The 24,027-nt window shown below is 51.0% G+C and overlaps 7 protein-coding genes across 7 annotated transcripts; 3 read left to right on the top strand and 4 right to left on the bottom strand.

The window, feature by feature from the left end:
* Nucleotides 1–240: 240 nt before the first annotated feature.
* N7508_009670 (uncharacterized protein) lies at nt 241–2,997 on the top strand (the record flags this gene model as incomplete). Its single annotated transcript, XM_058467733.1, has 3 exons — nt 241–360; nt 428–1,282; nt 1,333–2,997. 3 exons carry the CDS (start codon nt 241–243, stop codon nt 2,995–2,997), a joined length of 2,640 nt encoding a protein of 879 aa, XP_058315579.1.
* A 351-nt stretch (nt 2,998–3,348) lies between these two features.
* N7508_009669 (sugar porter family MFS transporter) lies at nt 3,349–5,341 on the bottom strand (the record flags this gene model as incomplete). Its single annotated transcript, XM_058467732.1, has 8 exons — nt 3,349–3,485; nt 3,541–3,614; nt 3,680–4,110; nt 4,175–4,182; nt 4,244–4,788; nt 4,840–5,064; nt 5,120–5,196; nt 5,246–5,341. The coding sequence occupies 8 exons, from the start codon at nt 5,339–5,341 to the stop codon at nt 3,349–3,351; spliced, it is 1,593 nt and encodes a 530-aa protein (XP_058315578.1).
* A 634-nt stretch (nt 5,342–5,975) lies between these two features.
* Nucleotides 5,976–8,032, bottom strand: N7508_009668 (glycoside hydrolase family 154 protein; the record flags this gene model as incomplete). The annotated part of the gene is made up of 3 exons (XM_058467731.1): nt 5,976–7,126; nt 7,188–7,486; nt 7,545–8,032. The coding sequence occupies 3 exons, from the start codon at nt 8,030–8,032 to the stop codon at nt 5,976–5,978; spliced, it is 1,938 nt and encodes a 645-aa protein (XP_058315577.1).
* A 450-nt stretch (nt 8,033–8,482) lies between these two features.
* Nucleotides 8,483–9,890, bottom strand: N7508_009667 (putative lipoate--protein ligase; the record flags this gene model as incomplete). The annotated part of the gene is made up of 3 exons (XM_058467730.1): nt 8,483–8,728; nt 8,777–8,884; nt 8,937–9,890. 3 exons carry the CDS (start codon nt 9,888–9,890, stop codon nt 8,483–8,485), a joined length of 1,308 nt encoding a protein of 435 aa, XP_058315576.1.
* A 215-nt stretch (nt 9,891–10,105) lies between these two features.
* Nucleotides 10,106–11,444, top strand: N7508_009666 (bifunctional chorismate synthase/riboflavin reductase [NAD(P)H] ARO2; the record flags this gene model as incomplete). Its single annotated transcript, XM_058467729.1, has 3 exons — nt 10,106–10,140; nt 10,199–10,560; nt 10,615–11,444. 3 exons carry the CDS (start codon nt 10,106–10,108, stop codon nt 11,442–11,444), a joined length of 1,227 nt encoding a protein of 408 aa, XP_058315575.1.
* A 922-nt stretch (nt 11,445–12,366) lies between these two features.
* Nucleotides 12,367–15,201, bottom strand: N7508_009665 (uncharacterized protein; the record flags this gene model as incomplete). The annotated part of the gene is made up of 1 exon (XM_058467728.1): nt 12,367–15,201. One exon carries the CDS (start codon nt 15,199–15,201, stop codon nt 12,367–12,369), a length of 2,835 nt encoding a protein of 944 aa, XP_058315574.1.
* Nucleotides 15,202–19,641: 4,440 nt separating this feature from the next.
* N7508_009664 (putative serine/threonine protein kinase) lies at nt 19,642–23,153 on the top strand (the record flags this gene model as incomplete). Its single annotated transcript, XM_058467727.1, has 2 exons — nt 19,642–22,129; nt 22,177–23,153. The coding sequence occupies 2 exons, from the start codon at nt 19,642–19,644 to the stop codon at nt 23,151–23,153; spliced, it is 3,465 nt and encodes a 1,154-aa protein (XP_058315573.1).
* Between the last annotated feature and the right edge of the window lie 874 nt (nt 23,154–24,027).

Raw genomic sequence — 24,027 nt, 5'->3', positions numbered from 1 at the left:
CATTATCGGACAGCAAGCGGCCTGAAGACCAAAAAGAGTGAAAATAAGCAATGCGACTTGCGACAATGACCCATTGAAGTATGGAAGACAACAAAACAAAATCACCGAATGGGCCAAATTGGAGTCGCGGTACACGTCCCCGCACGTGCAAGCTCGACCGTTGATTTTCTTAGCCTCTTTGGCATCTCGACTCTCTCCCTTGTTTACGTTCACACTTCACGTTCACTTTCAGACTATGTCATGGCGTCTTTATTCACCAAGCGTCTGACCTGCTTTTATTGTGGGCGGCGGTCTGCCTCCCAGTGGCCTGCTCGCAATTTCCGCTGTGAACACTGCGAGGCCGACAACTTTCTTGACGAGGTTAGTTCCGTGTCTAGCCTCCGAAGTTGCTCAATCAATACTGAACACCGCATCTTGATGAATATAGAAAGGCGAAATCACCGATCCGCCAGCTGCTGTCACCAACGCCGACAGTGATGTGCCTGGTACATCAAGCCAACCCTCCGAGGCCGCCGATCTGAAAGAGTCCCCGTTATTTTGCTCCAAGTGTACTCGCAACCAGCACCTATTTACAAGCTCATTGGCATCGTACTTTCCTCCATCCGACGATCCGACAGACGCCGAGTACGAACGTGGGTATGCAGACTTTCGCAAACGCCTCGAGGACCGCTATCCCCAGATTTGCGAGTCCTGCGAACCTCGCGTGAAAGAACGCATTCGAAGAGCCGGATATGAAGCCAAGTCAGATCATCTGAGACGCATGATGGATCAAAGCCGCGCGAACCGTGAAGCGCGACAGATCAGGAACCGGAGCTGGAGGAGTTTGCTTCTTTATGCCGGTGCGCTTGCACACTGGACCAGTATTTCTGGTCAGGTTGCATGGGATTTGATCAGTGCAATGACACTCCACCAGACACCGGAGAGCCTCGATGAATCGCCAATTTCCACAGAATCGTCTTTGGCAGCTACCTTTTCACAGTGTACCAAGCAGACATTTTCTATGTGGCGTATTCCCAGTAACTGTGTGGTTGATCTAGCACCGGCTGCAGGCCTGGCATTGATCGCAGGTGCTCTCTCACTCTGGTGGAATCCCAAGTTGCGCTTGAAGATAGACGGGATGCCAGGCAAATTCAAGGGCCTTGCAGAGTACTATCAAGCTCAACTGATTGTTCTGGTAGCACGGTGTGCATTCTGGGCAGTTCTCAAGGACCCTGTTGCTAGTGGCTTGGATTCTAGTATGTCTCCGGCCTTGCATGGTCTAATGATGGCTTTCACTCTTTTGGTAAGTGCCTTGACAGCTACAACTTTGCTTTCCTTGGGCTAATTCAGTAGTCACTTTCGTACTCTCGATACGTCGTGCAATATTCTAGTCGTCCACTTGTCAATTGGTCCGACAATAGCTGGGAAACTCAACTTCAAGGCACCACGTCGTCCTCTGAATTGCCTGAGTCACCGGCTGTGCCGTCCCAAGCCACCAATCTCAACGCCTTCACTGCGAACGGCGGAGTCAGTCAACGTTTCCCAATTGAAACGTTGGCCACAGCTCCGGCACCCGTAGAGAAGCCGCGAGAGATTGTTCCTGTTATGGAGAAGGATAGCATGGATTGGACTCCGTCTACTACCCATAACCTCCGTCCAACGATCCAACAGCGGAGCAAGCAATCTGTGCTCAATGGTCCCCATCCCTTTCACGGGCAGGTTCCAGCGGCTCCAATGGCTCCATCATGGAAGCTTCGCGCTCAGCCTTCAACAAAGCCTATTGAGCAAGTGGTACAGCCTAACCCGTTCCACCGCATCCCTTCCCAAGCACAAGCACAAGTGCAAGCTCCAAGCCGACAACCGTCTGCCGACGCCGAACCAGTCTTCAAGCCACCTAAGTTCTTCGCTCCAGGGGATCTCGACACTTCTACTGGACTGGAAACGCTGTTCGACAGGGCCTTCAATTTCCAATCCGAGGTCCCTGGGCCTGGATGGCCCCAGGAAAGTCAAAAGAACTTTGCCAGTCGCATTCAGACACCGAGACATCTGTTCTATGGATGGCTGCGACTTGTTCTATTGGTCGGATTCATCAGCGCCTGGACCTTTTCTCAAAACCGCCAGGTGTTTATTCCCGGAAACTACGTGGAGATCGCTGCTCTAGGGGCTGCGAGTCTTGTTGCTGGATTCGCTCTCATAAGCATGGTCAAAAGGCCTCTTGTGCAGTGGAATGGGATGGAAATATTGATTTCCATCACTGAGCTTGTTGCGGCCGTCCATATGGGGGCCCATCTCCCGACTGCTTCGTTTGACCGAGATTACTTTGATCGTTACGGCAAGCTTCTTTTGATGTTCATGGCTATACAGGAAGCTATGCGTGTGGGCTCTTTCTACACTGCGGCCATGATGGAAAGTCGAAACACATCATCAGAACCAGCATCGTCGCAGTCGGGGACACCGCAACTGAACCAGCCGGGTGCAATCGAATGGCCCTCTAATAGATCGCCACCCGTGTCCCCGTCGGAATCTCGAGTCAGCAGTCCCCCATTGCCAACTCATCGATCGTTCGAGTCACAGTCCTCCGCGCCTCCGCTTTCCTTTTGTACTACCGAACCAAGCTCTAGTTTCTCGTCAGCACTACCTTCTGTGCCAAACTATGGGCTTTCTTCGTCTCAGACTGTCCCTTCTTTCTCCTCCGCTCAGACTCCGAAACGAAACCCTCATAGCTTCACCATGGAGTCTTTGAAGATGAGCGACCCTCCGTCTGATTATGACCAGGATTCAGACAGCGAGACTGTCGCTACAGCCACAACCAGTGGTACAAATATGACCAACCGCAACATTCGGTATGGTTACAATCCTAGCTTGGGTCACAGCTCCATGTTCTCGCCCCGGCGCAATGTACTGGGTTCAGGAATGGGCGGGTTGAGCTTGGATGATAACCCAACTCCTCGCCGCATGACTCGCAGCCAGACCCAGCATGGGCTCCTTGGCCGGGCTCAGCCCAACTACATTCGGTAAAATTGCTTCTTTGATATTGTCTATCCTTTCTTGCATCTTTCATTATTGTTTTGTTTTACCCTCATATTTTGTCACAGCACTGGCTTCTTTCCATTTTTCTTTCATTTCTGGTCATCTGTCTCGATTCGAGCAGATAAAGTGATTTCATAGCGCAGGCGAGCATTTTCGTGGTCATGTATTGATTGACCAAGCGGTCTCTTGGAGGGACGCCGCACATATTTTTTTCGGAGTTACTTTGATGATATTTATGAAATAATGATGACCAATGTGAATACTCTTCAGAGAATCAAATTAATTCAATTCTTCTTCAATCATTCTTGGCTTGATCCTTCCTAAATTGCTGGTAACTCATTAAGCCACTCTCTCAACGTGCGTCTGTGTCGATTTGCCCACATCATCTGCAGCAGGGGCCTGCTCCGGATCGGCAGTCTTACTATCAAAGAGCTGAGTGACGCCAAAGAGCTCATCCATCTTCTCAAGAGACATTCCTATAACACAATCAGTAAAGACAATCCACATCACTAGTCATAGATTCAAACCAACCTTTGGTCTCAGGAATGAAGAACCAAACGAAGACACACATGGAGAAACAGAAGCAAGCAAAGATCAAATAAGTGCTACAATCCCACAAAAGTCAGCATAAATCCCATCTCACCAAAAACCAGGATCAATAAACGCTCACCCATAACCATTATCCCCAACAGTAGCCAACATATTAGGCACAGCCCTTGCAACAACAAAATTAAACAACCACTGCGTAGCAGCCCCAAAAGCAACATTCAACGACCGCAACCTCGCAGTCGGAATCTCGGAAACATAAATCCAACAAACAGGCCCCCATCCGAATTGGAAGAAAGCCGCAAACAGGAAAATGCACACGAGAGCCACGTAGCCGGCTGGAATGACCGGTGCGCCTTCGACAGGTGGTGCGATGCGAACGTAGAGCCCGATGTAGAGCATTGCTAGACCCTGTGCGATTGAGGTCCAGAGGAGGGAGCGACGCCGGCCCAGGGAGTCCGCTACGAAGACTAGGAAGACGCCGCAGCTGATCATTTTCACGATGCCGTAGACGCCTGTTGCGAAGAGGTTTGTTGCGTTTCCTGTTACGCCGAGCTGGGATGGGTTAGATTATAGTGTCGATTTGGGGGATTTGGGGTGGTAGTATATAGACACTCACGTTCTCGACTGTAGATGTTTGTTAGCTGGACTGTTGAATCAGCGACAAGGAAAAGAAGAAGTAACTTACAAATCTGAGGCGCGTAGTAGTTAATAGCATTAGTACCAGTCATCTGCTGGCAAATCATCAAAATGATAGAAATAATAGCCCGCTTCCTATTTCCAGGAATGAGCCACATCTCCTTCATGAGATCCCAAAAGCCGGATCCACCAACAAGAGCGCGCTCCTGCTCAAGCTGGGTGGCAATGGCTTGGAACTCTTCTTCCAGGTAGGGGTGTTCAGCAGGCAAGTTGCGCACTTTGCAGAGTGTTGCGCGTGCTTCCTCCCACCTATCTTGTCTAGCAAGCCAGCGGGGGGATTCATTACACAGTGACATGCCGATGAGAAGAAGGACTGCTGGGAGGCCTTGCATTGCTAGTGGGACGAGGTACATTGCTGGACCCTTGATGTGGAGGAGCGAACCGTAGTTGATCCAGAATGCCAGCATGATGCCCATGGTGATGAAGAGTTGGTATAGACCTGTTAGACCGCCGCGGATTGCTCGCGGCGCATTCTCGGCGACATAGAGGGGGTTTATCATTGAAGCGGCGCCGACTCCAAAGCCTGTGACTAGTCTGGTGAAAATATTAGTATGAGTATGGTTGCTGACTGCGGGTTTGTTTTACCGTCCGATGTACATGGCCTCGAGACGGCCGCTGGCTGCGGTTTGCATGACAATTCCGAGGATGGATACTATCGCTGCGCCGATAAGTGCTCTTTTCCGGCCGAATTTATCGGATACCCAGGAAGCACCAAGTGCGCCGAAGAAACATCCTGCTTGGAGGGTTGAAACGATGTTGGCTGATAGATTTGCTTGAGCAACTGGTGAAGTATCTTGCAATCCGTATGTTCTGCAACAACGATTGTTAGATGAATAGATGTGAGATACAATAGACAAGTGCTTACTTCTTGAACCCTGGCATGGTAAGGACGCCTCCAATGATACCAGAGTCCATGCCGAACAGCATTCCTCCACAACAGGCCTTCCCAAACGTCAGTATGGCATCAGTATATAGGACTTGCGACACTAACCGAGCAAGCAAGCATGAAAACCCTCCAGCCATAAATCTCCTTGGGATCCTCTTTCATCGCCTCATTATGAACAACCTTCTTCAGGAGCCACGACATCGTGAAGAGCAAGCAAGATCAAGTCGGTATCGTATGGCGAAGCAACCAACTGAAGATATTTCCAGGACACCACCGACGACTAAATACACGATATCGTCGGCAACTGATATAAATATATAAACATCAAGAAAAGAAAAGAGACGATGTCAGGGTGTCATCCCAAGCCCAAAATCTTGGCCAACCCACCGAGCGACCTATGAGACGGGAACAATGGCGCCAAACAACGCGAGCAAGAATGGAAGAAAACATCCACGAATCCGAGGTCAGGATGGCACGGGCTGCATCTTATCTGCTCACAAGTTCTCCAGTACTTGGAGCTGGGGTAAGGTCCAAGACATCCCTGGCTTTCCCTGGCAGCTTTTAGATAGGCGGAGAAATGGTGGGGTAAGGTTTTAAGGTCGTATGAGTTGAAGTACCCCCACGGGGAAGCGATATTGGCTAATAGGAGATGTTTAGCCGAGAGAAGCGAGTTACATAGTTACTTGTACAATGTAAGGGTGAGAGAGTTAGAGTTGGCCTACCCCGGAATGCGGGGAACCCCCAAATTAGGGCTAACCTGGTCTCCCAATAAGGAAATGTGACTACGAGTCCACGCTTTGTTCTATCAAACCGAGATTGACAAGGATCAGCCTACTCACCCACTCTCCATCCGCTTCCTCAGCCACCCAGGGATAATCGGCTTTTGCTCCCAGGCCGCCTTCCAATCCCGCCCATGATCGGGTACAGCACAGATTGCCGACACGAACCAACAGGCCTGGCCAGGCACCATGTCCACCGTAAGCGACGGCAAAAGTGTGCGCCCATGGATAATATTCGAATTTGGATCTGCCAGCACAATCCGACCAGCACGTCCAATGTCCGAGTGTAGCTCAACAATGCCGACAGCCCCTGCCGATGAAACCACCAGGCTGCTCCGGTCCTCATGCATCGTCCCCTCGGATTCACCTTCAATCATAGAGCCCAGAATCCGTCCGTTGTCACTACGACATCCATAAATAGCAAATGCACCCTCGGAAGTCTGCAATGCGCGACCAGTGCGCACGCGATGAGCGCGCAGATGCCAATTCTCATTTTCTGCTGTCGGCGGAATGAGAATCGTTTCAACCTCGACGTCTGGCCATGGTTTCCAGCTAGATACCAGGATTGGGATGCTATTCCCTTCAGGTTCCTCGAATCGTGCATCCAGCGCTAGCCTTCTCGTCTGCCAAATATCGCCGCTGTCATCGGATAGGGCGAGCATACTATCCGGCGCGTGCTGCTCGAGCTGATAGCCCCCCGTTGGAACAGAGTATCCAAATGCAGAACTGTATGCGAACTTGCCATACTTGGCCTGCGTTGCTTTGAGAGGGTAGTGGCATGCCTGGCCAGACGAAAGCAGAAACGAGTGTCCGCCACGGCGGATCGCGATGTGTTTGGGGTATTTGAGGGCTACCACTTCTGGAAGAGAGGAGCGGGGATATGGCTCTTCTTTCGCGGACCAAAACGGGTGTGTCTCTGGTAATGCCAGTGGGATGAATGACAGACAACACCAGTATGGCGATCCCGGAGAGTTGTAGTTCTCTGTCAGATACATGTTGGCGTATGAGTATCCGAGGCTGAGTGTGCCGTCATTGTTGAACATGTCTTCCTGTGTCGACCACCATCGGAAATGACGGAGGAGGATTCCTCTCACGACACCCCAGGTTAATGGTGCTGGGAGCTCGACGTCTGCGAAACCTAGCGCTCCCCAAAACCCGACCATGGCGAAACGGTATGTCATTGAGCGGCCAAAGGGGATAGAGCTACCTATTCGATAGAAGAAGGGGTCAGTACCTGCTAATTGGACCGAGGATCACAGTAAACATACCATCAGGATCAAAGTAGTACACGAAATCCTTCGCAAACTCCTTCGCCCGCTGACGATAGCGTTCAGCACGCTCCAGATCAAAATCTCCAGCCAACTTCGAGTAAAGAAGTTGCAAGAACTGAATGGCAAATGAACCTGAGTAATAATCCATCTGGTGATGACTCTTAGGTCCATCATTACTCCATCCCCCACCAACATGGAATGAATCAAGATGATCCATATCAGCTTCGATCCGGGAAAGAGAATATTCAGCTCCATTCTTCCTCAATCCTAAATTTGCAAAGACTCGAAACCACAACCTAAAATCATCAGCAATCCCTCCACATTCGAAACCACACCCAACAAAGAAGAACATACCAGTTAGTATTCGGCATCTCCCGGGCATTAATACTAGCCAGCCAAGCCCCAACATTTCCCCTCTGCCCCTCAGTCAAAGGCCCCCAAAAGGTATCAGGCGCAACAGCAAGCGCAAACCCAATAGGACACATCTCAACCATCCGCTGATCCAAATCCTCAATCTTCCCCCAGAACTCTGGACTCTCAGGGTCCGTCCCGTTAATCAGACCCTGGCGCCAGCGCTCTGCCTCGGGGTATTCGGATTCATGTCCGCCTGCGAGTAGCGACGCCAAACCCCAGAGTGGGCGCGCATACCCCTCTATCTGGGCGCCGCCTTCGTCGAAGCGGGTTGTTGATGTTCCTATTTTTATGCGACTTTTGCCTGGGGTGAAGAGGGGGAGGAGGGGGTTTAGGATTGCGTGGCAGGCGGATCGGAGGTCTGTTTTTGTTTTGAAGGGGTTTTTTGTGAAGGGTTGGGGTGGGGTGTGGCCGTTGGCGTGGACTGACATCGTTATCGGGGTTTTGGTTTGTGTCAGGTGGTGTATTGCTGTGCTGATTGTGCTAATTTGGGTTCGTTATTGGATCTCTGGAGTTATATAGGGATTTGTATCGGACAAGTCTCCGATGCTTGTATGTCAAATAGGCAGATGTCCGATTAATGAACGGGTTGCATTCTATATGATCGAGTATCTTGGTGCTAGTCGAGCTGGGCTTTCGCACGGAATGCCGATTCAGCCAATTTGCAGACGACGTGCATAACTAGGTTCGACTTGGGGGCGTGGGGTGAATGTATTTAGCCGTACCGCGGGGAGATTAACAAGTAAATGCAGCTTGGGCTTGGGCTTGGACTGGCGATCCCACAAGTGGAAAAATATAATCCACCAATTGAAAGGCAATACTTGGCGCTTGGTGTAGAACATGGGATGAGTGTAATGTACATGGGTATATCTATACAATGATTAACCACCTAACAGGCCACCCAGGAACTGGGATAGCTCCTTCACCAGGGCCTCATCTGTTTCTGTCTCACCAAGACCCTCTTGAAGAATCTCGGACCACCGCGCCAAAGTCATTTCGTGTAATTTTTGTCCGTCCAGTAATGTATGGATGCGACTGGCTTGGTCAGATGCAGCGATCTCGTCAGGTGAGACGGAGATGTGGCTTTCGATGACTGCACCATGTTTTAGACGGAGGAATGCGCGAGTCTAGTTCTAGGGTCAGATTTGAATCGAAGACTTGTCTTGTAGACTTACACTTGAAGGAAGTGAGGGGGGCAATGGTGGCCGTTCGCGAGGGTCCTCTTCGATGGGGTATGTCGAGAATGTGAACTGTGGCGTTTGGGTATACTTCCAATCCAACGACTATTTCAATGTTAATACCAGTTCTCTGATTATCTTTGGCATGACTACTCACCCGCAATTCGTCAATTCCCTTCCCAATGGCAGGCTCCTGTTCACCCTGCACTTCACCAACTGTACCCGCAACCCAGCCATCTCCAGCGAAGATCTCGGGATCATTAGCATGAGCACGTTGCGCGCGTCGTACAGCGTCAGGGTGAACCTCGTACAACCGAGCAAATTCCTCAATTACACTTTGAATCACCCCCTGCATGGAAAAGAAAGAATCGGCAAAAGCAGCCGAAACATTTCCCACAGGAGACCGAACACTTTCGACACCCTTGGCCTGGATATAACCACGCGCTGATGACCGCAGGTACCGGCCGAGATCATGAATATTCGGGGAATCGAGCAGGCAAGTACCATGATGAAGAGCTCGATGTCGAGTCAGCTTGAATGCTGACCCCGAGATTTTACGGGCCAAAGGCTCATTAGAGTCATTTTCCATGCCTTCCGCTCGGGCCATGACAATATCGTGTCGCTCATTGACACGGGTATTGGTGGCTCCGACACGATGGAGTGCGCGCACCACCATCTCCGCATGTTTATCGCGAGTGAAGGATATACGCGGAGATATGACGCTGTAGTTTAGATTACCTGCGTCATGAAACACGGCCCCACCGCCCGAGCGTCTCCGTACGAAGATTGCAGCTTCTTCGTCTCCGGCCGCGCCGTTCCAGCGGTCATTGTGAAGGGCGCGGAGATCCGTCTCGAGCCACGGGTTCTGGTTGCGACCTATGACTACACAGGGTCGATTGGCGTATAGGAACAGGATGCTTGATTCTGCCGGGGCATTCTCAAGGAGGAAATGCTCGATGGAGAGGTTCACGTAGGGGTCCGTCGATAGCGATTGGTAGATCTGGTGTAGAGACGAAGGACGACGGACCAGCTCGGTGAATCGATCAGGGACCGAATGATTATGGCGAACCCAGGCATATTTCAAGCCGCCCAACCGCGAGCGCAGAAACATGTCGGTGGATGAGTGTTTATCACCCGAAGCGCCAGGCCGATAGTCGGTTGCGCTAGTCCCGGATCGGAAAGATGAGTCGAATTGTGTTCGCTTTTTTTGGGATCGACACTCAGCTCGTCTTGGTTCCTCCGCGGATCACTCCTTTTCCCTTTCGCATCTCTTTATTTGCTATATCCTTCTAATCCCTTTTCTCTTTTCCCTTGATCAACATCATCATGTCGACGTGGGGTGAACATTTCCGTGTCACTACGTAGGTCTCCCAGGTCTCCCCGCTCTCCTAATGAACACCAGTTGCTAATGCCCCTTAGTTATGGCGAGTCTCACTGCCGCTCTGTCGGCTGTATCGTCGACGGATGCCCTCCTGGCATGGAACTCACCGAGGCCGATATCCAGCCCCAGATGACCCGCCGTCGTCCCGGTCAGAGCGCCCTCACTACCCCGCGGGACGAGAAGGACCGAGTCGAGATTCAGTCAGGCACAGAGTTCGGAGTCACTCTGGGCACACCAATTGGAATGATGGTCCGCAATGAGGACCAGCGCCCCAAGGACTACGGTGGCAGCACAATGGACCTGTTCCCGCGCCCCAGCCACGCTGACTTCACCTACCTCGAGAAGTACGGTGTCAAGGCCAGCAGCGGTGGTGGTCGCAGCAGTGCCCGTGAGACCATTGGTATGTCAGACTCACACACTACATACAACCAATGTCACTAACACCAATGTCCAGGCCGTGTCGCTGCCGGCGCCATCGCCGAGAAGTATCTCAGCCTGTCGCATAATGTCGAAATCGTCGCCTTCGTCTCCTCCGTCGGCAACGAGCACCTCTTCCCCCCTACCCCCGAACACCCCTCCGCCTCCACCAACCCCGAGTTCCTCAAGATGATTGAGACAATCGACCGCAAGACCGTGGACTCGTTCGCTCCCACCCGCTGCCCGAACGAAGCCGCCGCGGAGCGCATGACCAAGGTCATCGAGAAGTACCGCGACAACCACGACAGCATCGGCGGAACAGTAACATGTGTGATCCGTAATGTCCCCGTCGGCCTCGGCGAGCCCTGCTTCGACAAGCTGGAAGCCAAGCTCGGCCACGCCATGCTCAGCATCCCCGCCACCAAGGGCTTCGAGATCGGCTCCGGCTTCGGCGGCTGCGAGGTCCCCGGCTCCGTCCACAACGACCCCTTCGTCGTGTCGCAGGCTTCAGCTGGTGCCCCCAAGCTGACCACCAAGACCAACAACTCTGGCGGTATCCAGGGTGGTATCTCCAACGGTGCCAACATCTACTTCCGCGTTGCTTTCAAGCCTGCCGCTACCATCGGCCAGGCCCAGACTACCGCCTCCTACGGTCTGGAGGAGGGTACCCTCGAGGCCAAGGGTCGCCACGACCCCTGCGTTACTCCCCGTGCCGTCCCCATCGTCGAGGCTATGTCTTCCCTTGTTATCATTGATGCCCTCATGGCCCAGTACGCCCGTGAGAGCGCGAAGAACCTGCTCCCGCAGCTTCCTAGCACTATCCCCACCAGACCTGCCAGCGACCCTAAGACTGCTCCTTCTTCTTAAGTGGGGATAAAAGTGAACAATTATATAAAGGAAAAGTTATACCAACGTCATAGGGGTCTTGTCTCAGATGATGTATCATGGAGCTACGAAGTTTGATAGATATTTCTCGGTTCGACTAGTTTCGGGAATTGCAGAACATGTTTACGTGCGAAAATGAGATTTCAACATCTTTCTTGACCTATAATTTGGACTAGATATACTGTACTCTAGACGCCAATATCAAATCTAAATATGAGTTCATTTGTGCGCCCCACTATAGATCTATAGTGGAGAGTCTAAACAGAGGGCAGATTTTTCAGCCCAACAAACTTTATATCGACTGTGCTGCATAATGACCCGTCTCGCAAGGGCCAAGTAGATAGGCTAAAAAGTGTTGGGAATTGACTCGTTCCAAAGGGATAAGATTGGCTCGCAGAATTACATATGGTTGATACATCTACATACTGATTTGGAGTAAAAGGGAAGAAGTAGAAACAGAAAACAAGAATCAATTGTTAACTCGCTCAGCTAATAAACAATCTAACAAAGCGCCAGGGACATGGATTCATCAGTCGTTCATAGTCAGAACGCAACATCAAAACACGCTGTGGATATCAAAACGACAGAAAACAGCAACATCCCTCCCAAAATGCGCGGCTCAATTCCACGCGAGGGGTCGAACGTAGGCTTTCCAGTCTGTACAGAATTTGGATTATCAGAACAGCACGGAAATGGACATAGACATAACTCGATCGAATCCCCGAAGACACAATAGAGCGTTGTGAGCACAGGCTCCTCTTGTGCCCTTCTCCTGATATCACCATGCCAAGCATTCGTATAATCTTCATTCTTATCGTCATCACCATCACCATCATCATTCAAATGTGTATACAAAAGTACAAGCCAAGAATAAAAGGTCAAAATCAAGGACACGCCGACCAAACTAAGTGCTCACCCTCCGATTCCCAGTGGCACGATTAATGGACCGCTCGGAGATAGTATCCATATCACCAGCGGTAGCATTAACAACACGCAACTTTTCTCGGGGGACAGTATAAGTCATCTGCACACGCCTACCCTCGGCAGCACCTTCAACATCCCAATCATGCATATCAGCCTCATCATCCACGAAAGCATCTTCGTTACCGAGATAACCTGGTGCACCGACGAAGAGATCATCGCGTGTAGAGCGAACTGTATTGAAGACATCGTCCGAGACGCGTTTCCGGGCGTTCCAGTCTTTGGCGCCTTGTTTGCGGCGGAAGAGTTCGGCTGAGGCGCTGACTGCTCGGCGGGGTGTGCCTGCTCCTGAGGAACCTGGTATTGGGGATAGTTGGCCTGCGCCAATGACTGTGCTGCGGCGGTCAATTCCTGATGCTAGTGGGGCTGTTTCGTGGGGGTCTCGCTGGGATTGGGAGCCGCCGCGGGTCATGGTTAGGGCTCGGCGCATTGTTTGCATAACCCATTCTGAGGCTCTGGGTCTAGAATCTCGGCGGAGTTTCGAGGGAGAGGATGATTCAAAGTGGTTGATTGGCTCGAGGGCGTCGAAGAGGAGGGAGTCGTTCTCTGCTTGGCGTTGAGAGATGGTTGTCTGTGCTGTTGAGTAAGAGTCTGCTGAGACTGAGTTCTCAGACGGAGCAATGTTGCCAGGGTCGCTATGTGTTGAGGCTGCGGCGATATTTTCGAGTGATTGACGGCCACTGCTTGCCCAGCTTACAGGTCTGTCAATGACCATAGCTCGGGCTGTTGCGACTTTGCCGACTGGCTGAGAAGAGTCAAAGGAGAAGGCTGAGGCATCGGATAGACTGGTTTGTGTTCGTTCACTCTTGGTGGGAGACTCCGGATCAACTGATCCAATGTCTTTCCGTCGGCTGTAAAATGGACCCAAGCCAACGCCGAAGATGGTGCTTCGTGGGGTTGCGTAGGGAGTATCTGAGAATGGATCTTCAGCCTCTGGCTCTGCAGTCTTTGCAGTCCCATTTCCAGCGGGAATGGTTGCCATCAAGCGCTCTCTGAAAATAGCCTCGTCCTCCTCGCGCTCATCGATAGGGTGGATTTCGCTGGTAGCATCACTGCGTCTGAAATCACTGTGTCCTGACATACGACATGACCATGGTCTTGTATTCTTCGGTACAGGGACTCGGTTGTTCTTGACTGGGCTGGGAGGATCCATGAGTAGCCCAGTTCTCTCTGCCGTGCCTTCACCCTGGTCATTCCAGTTGGGTCGAGCTCCTCCATTGCGATTTGCCGACCAAGGGTAAACAGAAGAGTCTCTTTTCTCGCTCATTCCAGAGCTTCGGATACTGCTGGCCTGGTTAGGGTCCTCTCGACCCCAGAAATGAGCTCGTTCGGCCCCGAGAGCCAACTCGCGAAGCTGTGAGTCTCGCTTTCCCCGTACACGTCGCTTGCGATGAAGGTTCCATGCAAATAATACAAGAGCCAGAGCAGCTGGGCATCCAATACCCAGACCAACTCCAAGGCCAGCTTTTTGACCCTTCGAAAGATTGGCACTGTGACTGGACGATGATGTGGAGGAATTGGCCGCAGGGTTGTTGTAGGACGTAACCCAGCTATTTGATGTCGTGTTATAGAGGTAAAATTGCGAATTGGCAGTCGATACTGCCCGTTTCGCCGATTGTTTCGGAATGGTATAGCCTCCTGAAATCATCATCACATCTCCTGGGAGCATTGCGGCTCCATGTCCAAAGATGCCAGCACCCTTGGTGATACCCACTCCTTCCGAAGATGGTGTCGTCCAGATCCACTCCGTAGCGCCGCCGAACCCTTCCTTGATTTCTAGAACTGCAAATTGCGGATCGGCAGGGACAGTTGTATCGCCCACCCAACCACCAACCACAAACACTTTCTTTCCATCTTCGGAGAGAGTTGCTGTATGGCCAGAACGGGGTTCCACGGAGGCCGTATCGCGAATAGCCAGCTCGGTCTTTGGTATGTTGTCCGAGGTCGAAACGAAGCTCCAACTCTGCTGCGGCAGCGAGAAAATAGCAAGCGTCGACATGTTGAGGAACGCATGTCTGGTATGACCACCAACGAAAAGGAAGTCCTGCTGTTTCCCAGTTGAATCGGCGGAATAAGTGGCCTGAAGGGCCACGACAGCCATGCCCGCTTCAGCGACTGGTGGTGCGCGCTTCCCCGTGGTCTCCGCGGTGTACTTGTTGCTGTAGTAGGGACTCGGACCTAGAGCTACCATCGACTGAGAGTAATTTGCTGCCGATACCCACGTCTGGTCCGTGCTGTTTGCGAATGGACACATTCCTCCAAAGGCGTACATGGCGGTCTCATTTGGCTGGCCGGATGATGAGTATGTAAACCCCGCTGCGAGGTAGTTTGGGGCGGTTTGGATGTCGTTTGAGAGAACGCCCAACTTATCCCATGTCCCGTTGCCGACTGAGCTGTTGCTGTTTGGGTGAAACTGCCATAGTGTCGGGCTATCGGATGTGTTGTGACAATTCCCGGCATAGACGGTTATGGACCCCTCATTGTTGATGGCGGGGATGAACGTCGAGTTCTGGCCTGGATTATGGAATGGTGTACTGCTGAGCAGAGTATGATAGGATAGGTCATCGGCATTGATACTGGTGGACAGGTTCAAGGACAGGAATTCGGTTTCGCCAGTGGAGCTGGGTCGGAGGATATACGCGAGGGAGTCGCTTTGTGGGGAGAGGAGTACAGAGGATGGAAGGTATGTAGCAATGGAGGGGCTGAAGAGGGCGAACAGCACACCTAGTGCGAGTGGATAGCTCCCAAAGCTCTCCATGACGCCGTCGTTTGCGATCTGAGACACTTAGAGATAGGGATACATGTCAGGATCGGCGAGCATGGCACGCCACGCGATTGACATAGAAGGAGCAGATGTGAGCAGGTATCTATTCCAAATGATCGGAGAATTCAAGAAACCACAATTGTATTCCAAGGAGAGAGAAAGTGAAGACAAGTGTTGGCACCAAATGCCCAGTAAACAACTGCCGATCCGGGCCTCGCCATTACAGTATAAATTGCTGAACCAATCACTACGATTCACAGAAATTGCCTACTTTATTCGATCGCGCTAAACAAAGAAAGAGGAAGCCTAATGTATTGCCGAGAGTTAGCTCGCCGGATCAACACTTGGTTGCTGGGCAACGAGTCAGCCTGTGACGCTGGGCGGGTGACATTGCGTGTTGCCCGCCTCTTTGTAATATGTGCATCCTGTTTCCCTGTTTAGTGGCCGTTGACCTGCACAATCAGTGGGCTTGGGTGTTCGATTTGTTTCACCTTGTTCCGTCCAACTGTGAATATCTTCACTTCCATCCCCCATATATTACCTATGTTCTACCTCCCTTACATCCAACATCCCGTCCCCTTGAAGATCACTCTCAGTGGAACCTCTACATATCACGAACCATGGACGTTTACGCCCCTAAATAAGTTGGCCGGACAACCTAACCAAGACTCTCCCACCACTGTATTTTCTACTGTGCATAGACGCTTGAACGGCTAGACCAACGCCATCTGATAACTAATTGCATGAGGTTACATTGTGACCTCTTCTTGACGTTTCTAATGCCGACTTGAATTCTCTAGGTGCAGAGATGTTACGACTGGTTATATCTAGGAGAGGTATGCGGAGAAAACAAGTGGATGTTACTATGGCGCAATATATGCGGCAGTGAGAGAAAAATGTAACCACACCTGACAGTTCCTGGGGCGACCTTTTGCGTCCGACTTGAGGGGGTGATGAAGCGATAGTTTGTCGCGCGTGAAGTCACGATTAAGGGGGTGAGAGAGAGTACAGAAAGCATGTAGAATTTGTATAGGGAATCCTGTCTATGTCAAAGTGACTGTTCGTCTCATATGATATCAGGGAAGAAAGTGACAGGTGGTGAGAAGGATTAAAGATTAAAGCACACACACTTTCCAAAAAAGCTATGCTCGCCTGGCATGGTATTGAGATAAGGGATCTCAGATGAGTTGAAATGTAAAGCAAGTAAATTTTATTTGGAAAAGCTTTGTAGATATCTTTTACGTCTAGTATGTCAGCCGAGCTTTCACTTACATCGTCAGAGACTAGGGAAAACTATACGTATATCATTTTTATGCCTCATTTAAGAGATATTACTATCAGCAAGGGTTCTTAAGTAATTGATATTCCTTGCCATCTTCTCTACTATGATATGGTCTCTTAGATTTAGATGGCTGTTAGTAGTACCATCCTTGCTTTGGGGCATCGGAAAACCAGATAAAGAGATCGAACATAGCAAGTCAAGATCGAGGTACAATATAGCGATGGAATTGCCAAAGGGGTTATTCAGGAGAGCATGGATTGGGGTTGATTCCTACTGTAGATGGCACGGCTGGTAGACTAGGCAAGTTGATAGACGGCACTGCAAGATCCCCTATTAGGAGTCAAATAAATGAAACGACATGGAGATTTTTCCAGCAATCCGGACCAATCACCTTCATCACTTCAATTCAACATTCGACATTCAATGCCTCAAAGGATCCGAAGCCACCATACCAACTGACCAATCGCTTCAAAAAGATAGCTTCAGCTCCTCTCCCGTATGCCGGTTGCCTCCGCCACTTTTACAGTCCAAGTCACATCCCATATATCTCTAAAGTATTTGAGGTACCTGACTATGCATGTCAGATCCGGCGCTTACCCCTAATCGTCCTGGTGCAGTACTGTCAACAATGCAGTATGCCTAGTTGTTCCGTGAGCTGATGCACCAGCACGGCACAGTGTCTTAGCTGCATAGAGGAAAGTTTTTCAGCCTGACTACCTGCTATTATGAGCCCATCCAATATACAGAAGTTGGCTTTCGGATGGGGCTACCGAATAAGCAAGCAGCACAAGGCCAAAAAAAAAAAAAGCAATGTGCAAATGAAAACTTTATCGCCTTTACAGCCACTCTTCTTCCTATAGTAATGTTAGACGAGATCGATGACAGGCAAACTTAGCCTGGGGTAGTAATTAGCAGCAGTTCTTCTACTGTTCACGATCTACTGTACAGGTACAATGGCATCGCAAAGGATTGCCACAGGAACTGGACACCAATCACATGTGGAAAACAACCCCTGCATGCGCATAAATCCCTCGACTAGATTAGTAGATCGTGAGATTCACAAAAAAAAAATCAACAAGCGCGGGATAGAGTAAACCACATTGGAAATCCCTCATTCTACACACTACCCGGTCAAGCATCTCAGCACGTTGCCTGCACACAAGCACCGGGCACCTGCACTAGGGCATTTGAAACCGAACTCGACGTTAACACAGAGTAATAAGGAACTAGGGCGTGGCACGCGCCCAACGAACCGGAACGGGAGGACAGCCAACGCCCTGGAGGGAACAACTCGCCGCTTGTGTCACATTGCAGGATTAACACGGGCATGTTCCTCGAAGAGTATGGGTACAGATGGGGATTTTTATTAGCGTGGGATGGGAGCAGACTGCGTGTTTTGGGATAGGCCACGGTTCGTGTGCTTTGATCTCTTGCTCTTGCGCAGGAGGCGCTCGGGTGAGGGTGCATGCGTCTTGACAGTATACGGATATATGGAATGAATTGACTGGATTGGGATTAGTAGAGTTGCTATTGATGTTTTGTGGCCAGCCAAGACTGTTTCTTTCTTTTGTTTGCTTGGATTGGCCTGGGGTTTGGTGTGTCGGATGGAGGGCCGAATTTCCACTGCGGGGGATATCTAGACTGCCACAGAATAAGTAGTAGTTCTCGTATTACGCTAGTTTAGAGGAATACTCAGGCCTCTCTTCCCCGCAAGTACGGAGTATAGATGTCTATACCATGGATATCACCTTAATTTCCTCCCGATTATCCCAACTCTGCCAATCAACTCCCTCATTCGGAGAGAAAGCGCCAAGTGCTTGGGACACTAAGCCCAAAACGGAACGATGGCTAATTAGGGGCCAGACCCGACATGACGTAGTGGACCGTGCACGGTTGCTTCCAGACACCTTTCCTTTTCTATCTCTATAGAGAGATGATGATGATGATATTCATACAGTAGTAAGTATACTTGGGTATATATGATGGCAGCAAATCTGGTATCCAAGTATGCCTCGGTTACATACTTGCTCACCCCTGGCTTGCCTGCCATGCCCAGGCAAAAACTTAGTGCAGCCCCTTCCAGCCTATCATAGTCTACCTCAGCTGTGTAGGATCCCCTCAGGGTAGTTCGGGTGGCAGAAGTTAGGTTTGGGCCTGAGATAGTGATATGTACGGATCATTCAACTCTCGGAGCCGATATGAAATATGGGTTGGGCAACCATGGTCGGCCGAAGTGACCGTTGACCATATTCAGCTTCAGAGCTATCCAACTGTCGCCAGACTGGACTGGAGGACGGCTGGTTATCCACCTGTCATGAGAGTTCCCACAAACGAATTGATCCATGGAAGTTTCACTATAGCCGGGGATGGCTGTGCTCGAGTCGCCGACGTAATTCCCTGTGGCAATCCGCCACTAGAGAGATGACAGGGCTCGAGGGTTATATGTACTCGTCTAGAAGAAGACATGAGGGAGGGGTTTTGTTAATAGAAATCAGTTAATACTAACGGACACTTGAAACCCTCTATAAATCATAATTAAATAATAAAAAAAGAAAGAAAGAGGTCTGTCTGCTCTGTACAGAGTACATTGCCTTGTCATAATTTTCCCCTTGGCATCCGATCATCGCTCTCTGCCCTATTACCCACCCAACCTCTCCCCTTCGTCTCTTCACTTCTCCCCCTCCTTGGTCTCGGTGTCTTTACCTTCGACCTTTTCTTTCTGTTATTTTTTTCTTTCCTTTGACCTTGGACATTCCTTTCGGATCCTCTCCGATCTCGCTCCCCTCTCTCCGACCCTCCCCACGAACGCGCCCCCCCCCCTCGAAATATTTATAGCATCGCACTCCTTTTCTGATCCACGTGTGGATGTGATCCGAGTCCTCGTGTAGTAGCCGGTCTACCTCGTGTCCTCCTTTTTTTTTCCCCGGCGACAACAACCGTCCGGTACACCGTCTCTAGTTGTCGCCATCCCTGTGCAAGTAATGCCGGTCCATTCGGGCGTGCCAACAGAGCTTCTCGTCAGCTCGCCTTGAACCAATTTGACCAAGCGTGACACTGGAGGATGCTGAACTAGGATGCTCAACTGCACTCTCGGCACAGTTGGCTCGATTTCCTAGTTCTTTCGGATTACACGAAACTCCCAAAAATAGAACATGACGGAAATTAGGTCCTCGCAAGCTGGTCTGGAGGATCCAGCTCGTGCTCGGAATGGAAATGTCTCGGGAGATCCCAAGCGGGACAGGAGGCAGTCCGAGGAGTCCTTACAAGCACCATCTGCGTTAGGCGAACCTGAATCTCGCCAGACCCCGTCCAAGAACATCGCCAAACCATCCATAATCACCGATGTATCAGAGGCACAGGCGACCTTTCGCCAGGCCTTTCCCAGCATCTATGGTGCTCGAACCCCGTCGAATCGCTCCTCCTCGAGTTCGCTACAAGCCCTCAACGAAGACACGGTTGTCGATGTCCGATCGGAAAATGGAAGCATTGGACGCAGCCCCCGCCGGGCTTCTCGACAATCCGACCATGAATTACCGGTATACCCCGATCAATCGTATGCCTCGCTTCAGTCTCAGATACACCCGAACTGGCGGGCACCTCACCTCTTCCAACCCGATCCGCTGCCACGCCATTCGTACGCCCGTGGTATACGTACCGCGGGTAACACTCCGATTTCGAGCCCTGGGCTGTTCTCTATGAGACATCCTCATTTGAAGACACCCTCTGGCTCTGACGACGAAAGTTTGAGTAGCACATACCTCCACCCAACACATCTTAATCCGCCCAAAGAAACCCACACCGCTGAAGTGGATCGCGATATTATCACTGGAAACAAAACCATCAATCAATACGAGATTCTCGAGGAGCTGGGACGAGGTGAACACGGCAAAGTGAAACTAGGCCAGCATGTTACGACTAAGCAGAAGGTTGCCATCAAGATTGTTCAGCGCTACTCCACTCGTCGTCGATTAGGCAAGCTTGGTAACCCAGAAGACAAAGTGAAAAAGGAGGTGGCTATTCTGAAGAAGGCGCGGCACCCGAATGTGGTCAGTCTGCTCGAGGTCATCGACGATCCGAACCGACAAAAAGTGTACATTGTGCTGGAATATGTCGAGAATGGTGAGATCTTATGGCGCAAGAAGGGTCTACGAGAGATCGTCCACGTCGACAAGCTACGTCTCGAGCGGGAGAAAAATGGAATCCCTGACACTCCCGCCTTCCTGGAAGAGAGTCACCAATTTATTCGAACTGCACAGCATCTGCGGCGACAGCGTGAACGGGCTCGCGAGCGAGTTGAGGCCCAGGCTGCCGATGCTCAACAAGGGCCGATTCCTGCGTGGAGTCTGGAGCATGGTGTGGAGTCCTCGGACGAGGAGGAAGATGAGGACGGTGGCTTGATGATCAGATCAATCAGTCGTCGTTCTGTCGCAGTAACTGATGACTCAAGTCCATCCTCTGCCCAGGATGCATCTTTAAATGCAGTCGAGGGCACCATGTATGGTGCATACTCGGATTACCCATTCGAGCGCCGTTTCAGCACAGCCTCGAGTAGCTTTGGTTACGCTCCTTCTGAACCTGAATGGTCTGCTGAGGGTGATGACATGGCATACGTCCCATGCCTGACCATCGCTGAAACTCGCAGTGCCTTCCGTGACTCAGTTCTTGGCTTGGAATATCTTCATTACCAAGGTATCATTCACCGTGACATCAAGCCGGCCAATCTACTCGTTACCAGTAATCATCGGGTGAAGATCTCCGATTTTGGCGTTTCGTACTTGGGTCGTCCAATGCGTGACGAAGAAGAAGAGCAGGTCGGTGAAACTGATGCCGCGGAATTGGATGATGCCCGTGAGCTCTCCAAGACTGTCGGCACACCTGCCTTCTACGCACCTGAGTTGTGTTATACCGGCGATGACTTCGTTGAGACCATCGGGTCGATCCCCAAGATCACCGGCGCCATAGACGTTTGGTCTTTGGGTGTCACGCTATATGGAATGATCTTTGGCCGTCTACCGTTCGTCTCGGACGACGAGTACAGTATGTTCCAGACCATTGTGAAGAACGAAGTGTTCATTCCACGGAAGCGCCTTGTGCCCGTAATTGACGACTCTTCTGACTCCAATCAATGGAACTTGAGGAACAGCGATGAGCTTCTGTATGAGGACATCGAGGACGAGCTATACGATTTACTCAGACGCCTGTTGACCAAGGATCCAGTCAAGCGGATAACGCTTAAGGAAATCAAGCACCACCCTTGGACCCTTCACGGTCTTCCCAATCCCCGAATCTGGATTGAGGAAACTGATCCTGGTTTCCAAAGCAAGGGTAAGCGAATCGAGGTTTCGAACGAGGAAGTCACCAGTGCCGTCAGCAAGGTTCCATTCATTCAACGCGTTCGATCCAATGTCGCCAAATGGTTTGGGGGCCGATCAAAGGACAAGGAACCTCGCAAGCGCACGTCGAGCACAACGCCCTCAACTGAAACCCTCTCCTCCGCCTCGAGTAGCACATTCGGTAAAGGCTCTCGTGACAGTCGCCCAACCAGTCTGCGAGGAGATGAGGATTTCTTCCGGCCGCTCAAGTTTGGCAGCCAAGGACATCCTCTTGCTCAAAGCGTTACTGCTAGCCCAGTGGATGAAGGTGATTGGGCGTCTTACTTCGATACTGTGCAAACACCTGCGCTCAAGGCTGCCCCGCCCCCAGCTGTGACACCACGACCTGCCCCTCCTCGACGCGCAAAGTCTTCCATGTCTACAGCGGAATCCACCAAGACTGTCAAACCATCCACTCTCGATATCCCCTTGCCGGTTCGGAAAGGGGGGATGCACGCTCTTCCATCATCGAAGCACTAGGATCGACCAACTTCGGCAGTCTTTTCAGTGGCGCAACCCGACGGGCATCACGCGGTAGTCGCAGTCGACGCACATCCCCGTCTGGCGAGTCAGGATGTCACAATGAAGAGCAACGCTCTGAGCCTAGCATCGCTGTCAGCAATGCATCAGCTCAGGGCCAAGTTCGGACAACCGGTCTGTGGCATGATGAAGATCATCCCACTCCAGAGAAGCTGAATCCTGGGTCTGCACACCGACGCAACCGATCTCAGCAGCTTGCGGGTAAGTCGTCTGCAGAATCATTCCATCTCACGAGAGACGCACTCCTGCGCCGCAGGAGAAGCGATATCGACGCAACTGAGGGTGGTACACTACGAGTTGACTACGCGATGTACTCCACCGAGTCTCTCCTCCTGCCTCCCATGGCGCCGCCCGCGGACTCTGGATGCCCTGCAGATAATCCCAACAATCGACATCCAAACTCTAATCCGGCTACGATATCTTCGTCTTCGGCCGATGACTTCACCAGCGGCATGTCGCAGAGTGCTTCACACCCCAGCATCCCGTCCGTTGTGTCGAATGCTTCTTCGCTCTCAGGCGATGGGCTCTACTCAAGGGACAAGGATCTCGAGGAAGTCCCCTCGATACTCCGCACAGGTGAAACCGTCAAACCCATTCGCTCTGGCTCACCCCGGCCGTCTGAAGAAGACGAGTCGAGGTACTACTGCGATGACGAGGATGAAGAGGAGTCGGAAGATGAAGGTCTCGTCATTGGGAAAAAGAAACCGGCACCAGCATCAAAGCTTGCTAACCCTCCACAACCCTCAAACTAATTCGATCTACCACCATTACCACCTCATCTATCACACCCTCTATCTCTATGGACTACTTTCTCCTCCCCCCATAATTTCCCACCACTTCGACGCTTCCCTATACTACGAAGTCGTGTATATCACCCCGTCACGTTTGCTTCTGCTTTGATTTCTTTCCAGTTCTGCCGTCTGGAAATTGTGACGTCCTAGAAATTGTTGACATACATCTACATTGTCTGTACATATACACCCATGCCCGCGCACATCTACCGTTCCCATATTGAGAGAGAAGCCTTCAAATGCCCCCCGGTGCCCTCCGACCGGCTGCCCTACATATTCGTTCTGATTGATTGTTTAATGTTTGGACAAAACATGGACAGGTGTCGCAGTTCTTTTCCTCTTTCTTCTTCCTTCTTCCGTCTGGGTTTGTTCGCATGGGATAAAGGGCGATTCGCGTCTCTTTATCCAATCGTCTGGTTTTTTTCCCTTTCTTTTCCTCTTTTCAATTTATCTTGTATGTAATGTTGACCTGACAAACCTGGTGGAGGTCTGAGGCAAATTCGGATTCTTGAGAGGTTGCAGAGACCAGACTGATCGGATTAGTGTCATGAGTGCGGTTTGGTCTGCTGTTCGCTTTCTGGTGTCTGTGACCTCGAAGAATCCTGACATGATACATGATGCTGGGAGGCGTGGGCGTCTAGCGCGAAGCGAACGATGAAATGAACATTTGGGTGTACTGGGAATTCGAGATAATTATCCCACACCTAGCTTTAAAAAAACAGCTCAATATACAGTAAACGAGTAGAGTTCTCGGCCCGGGCCTAAAACTAAACCCCATCGTAGCAATACACGTTGACATCTCAAACACCTTCACATCATATGAGCACATCCACAT

This window comes from Penicillium antarcticum (assembly GCF_028974205.1).
Source record: "Penicillium antarcticum strain IBT 31339 chromosome Unknown utg000009l_segment0_segment0, whole genome shotgun sequence".
Lineage (NCBI taxonomy): Eukaryota > Fungi > Ascomycota > Eurotiomycetes > Eurotiales > Aspergillaceae > Penicillium > Penicillium antarcticum.
This window is presented reverse-complemented; position numbering and strand designations above follow the sequence as displayed.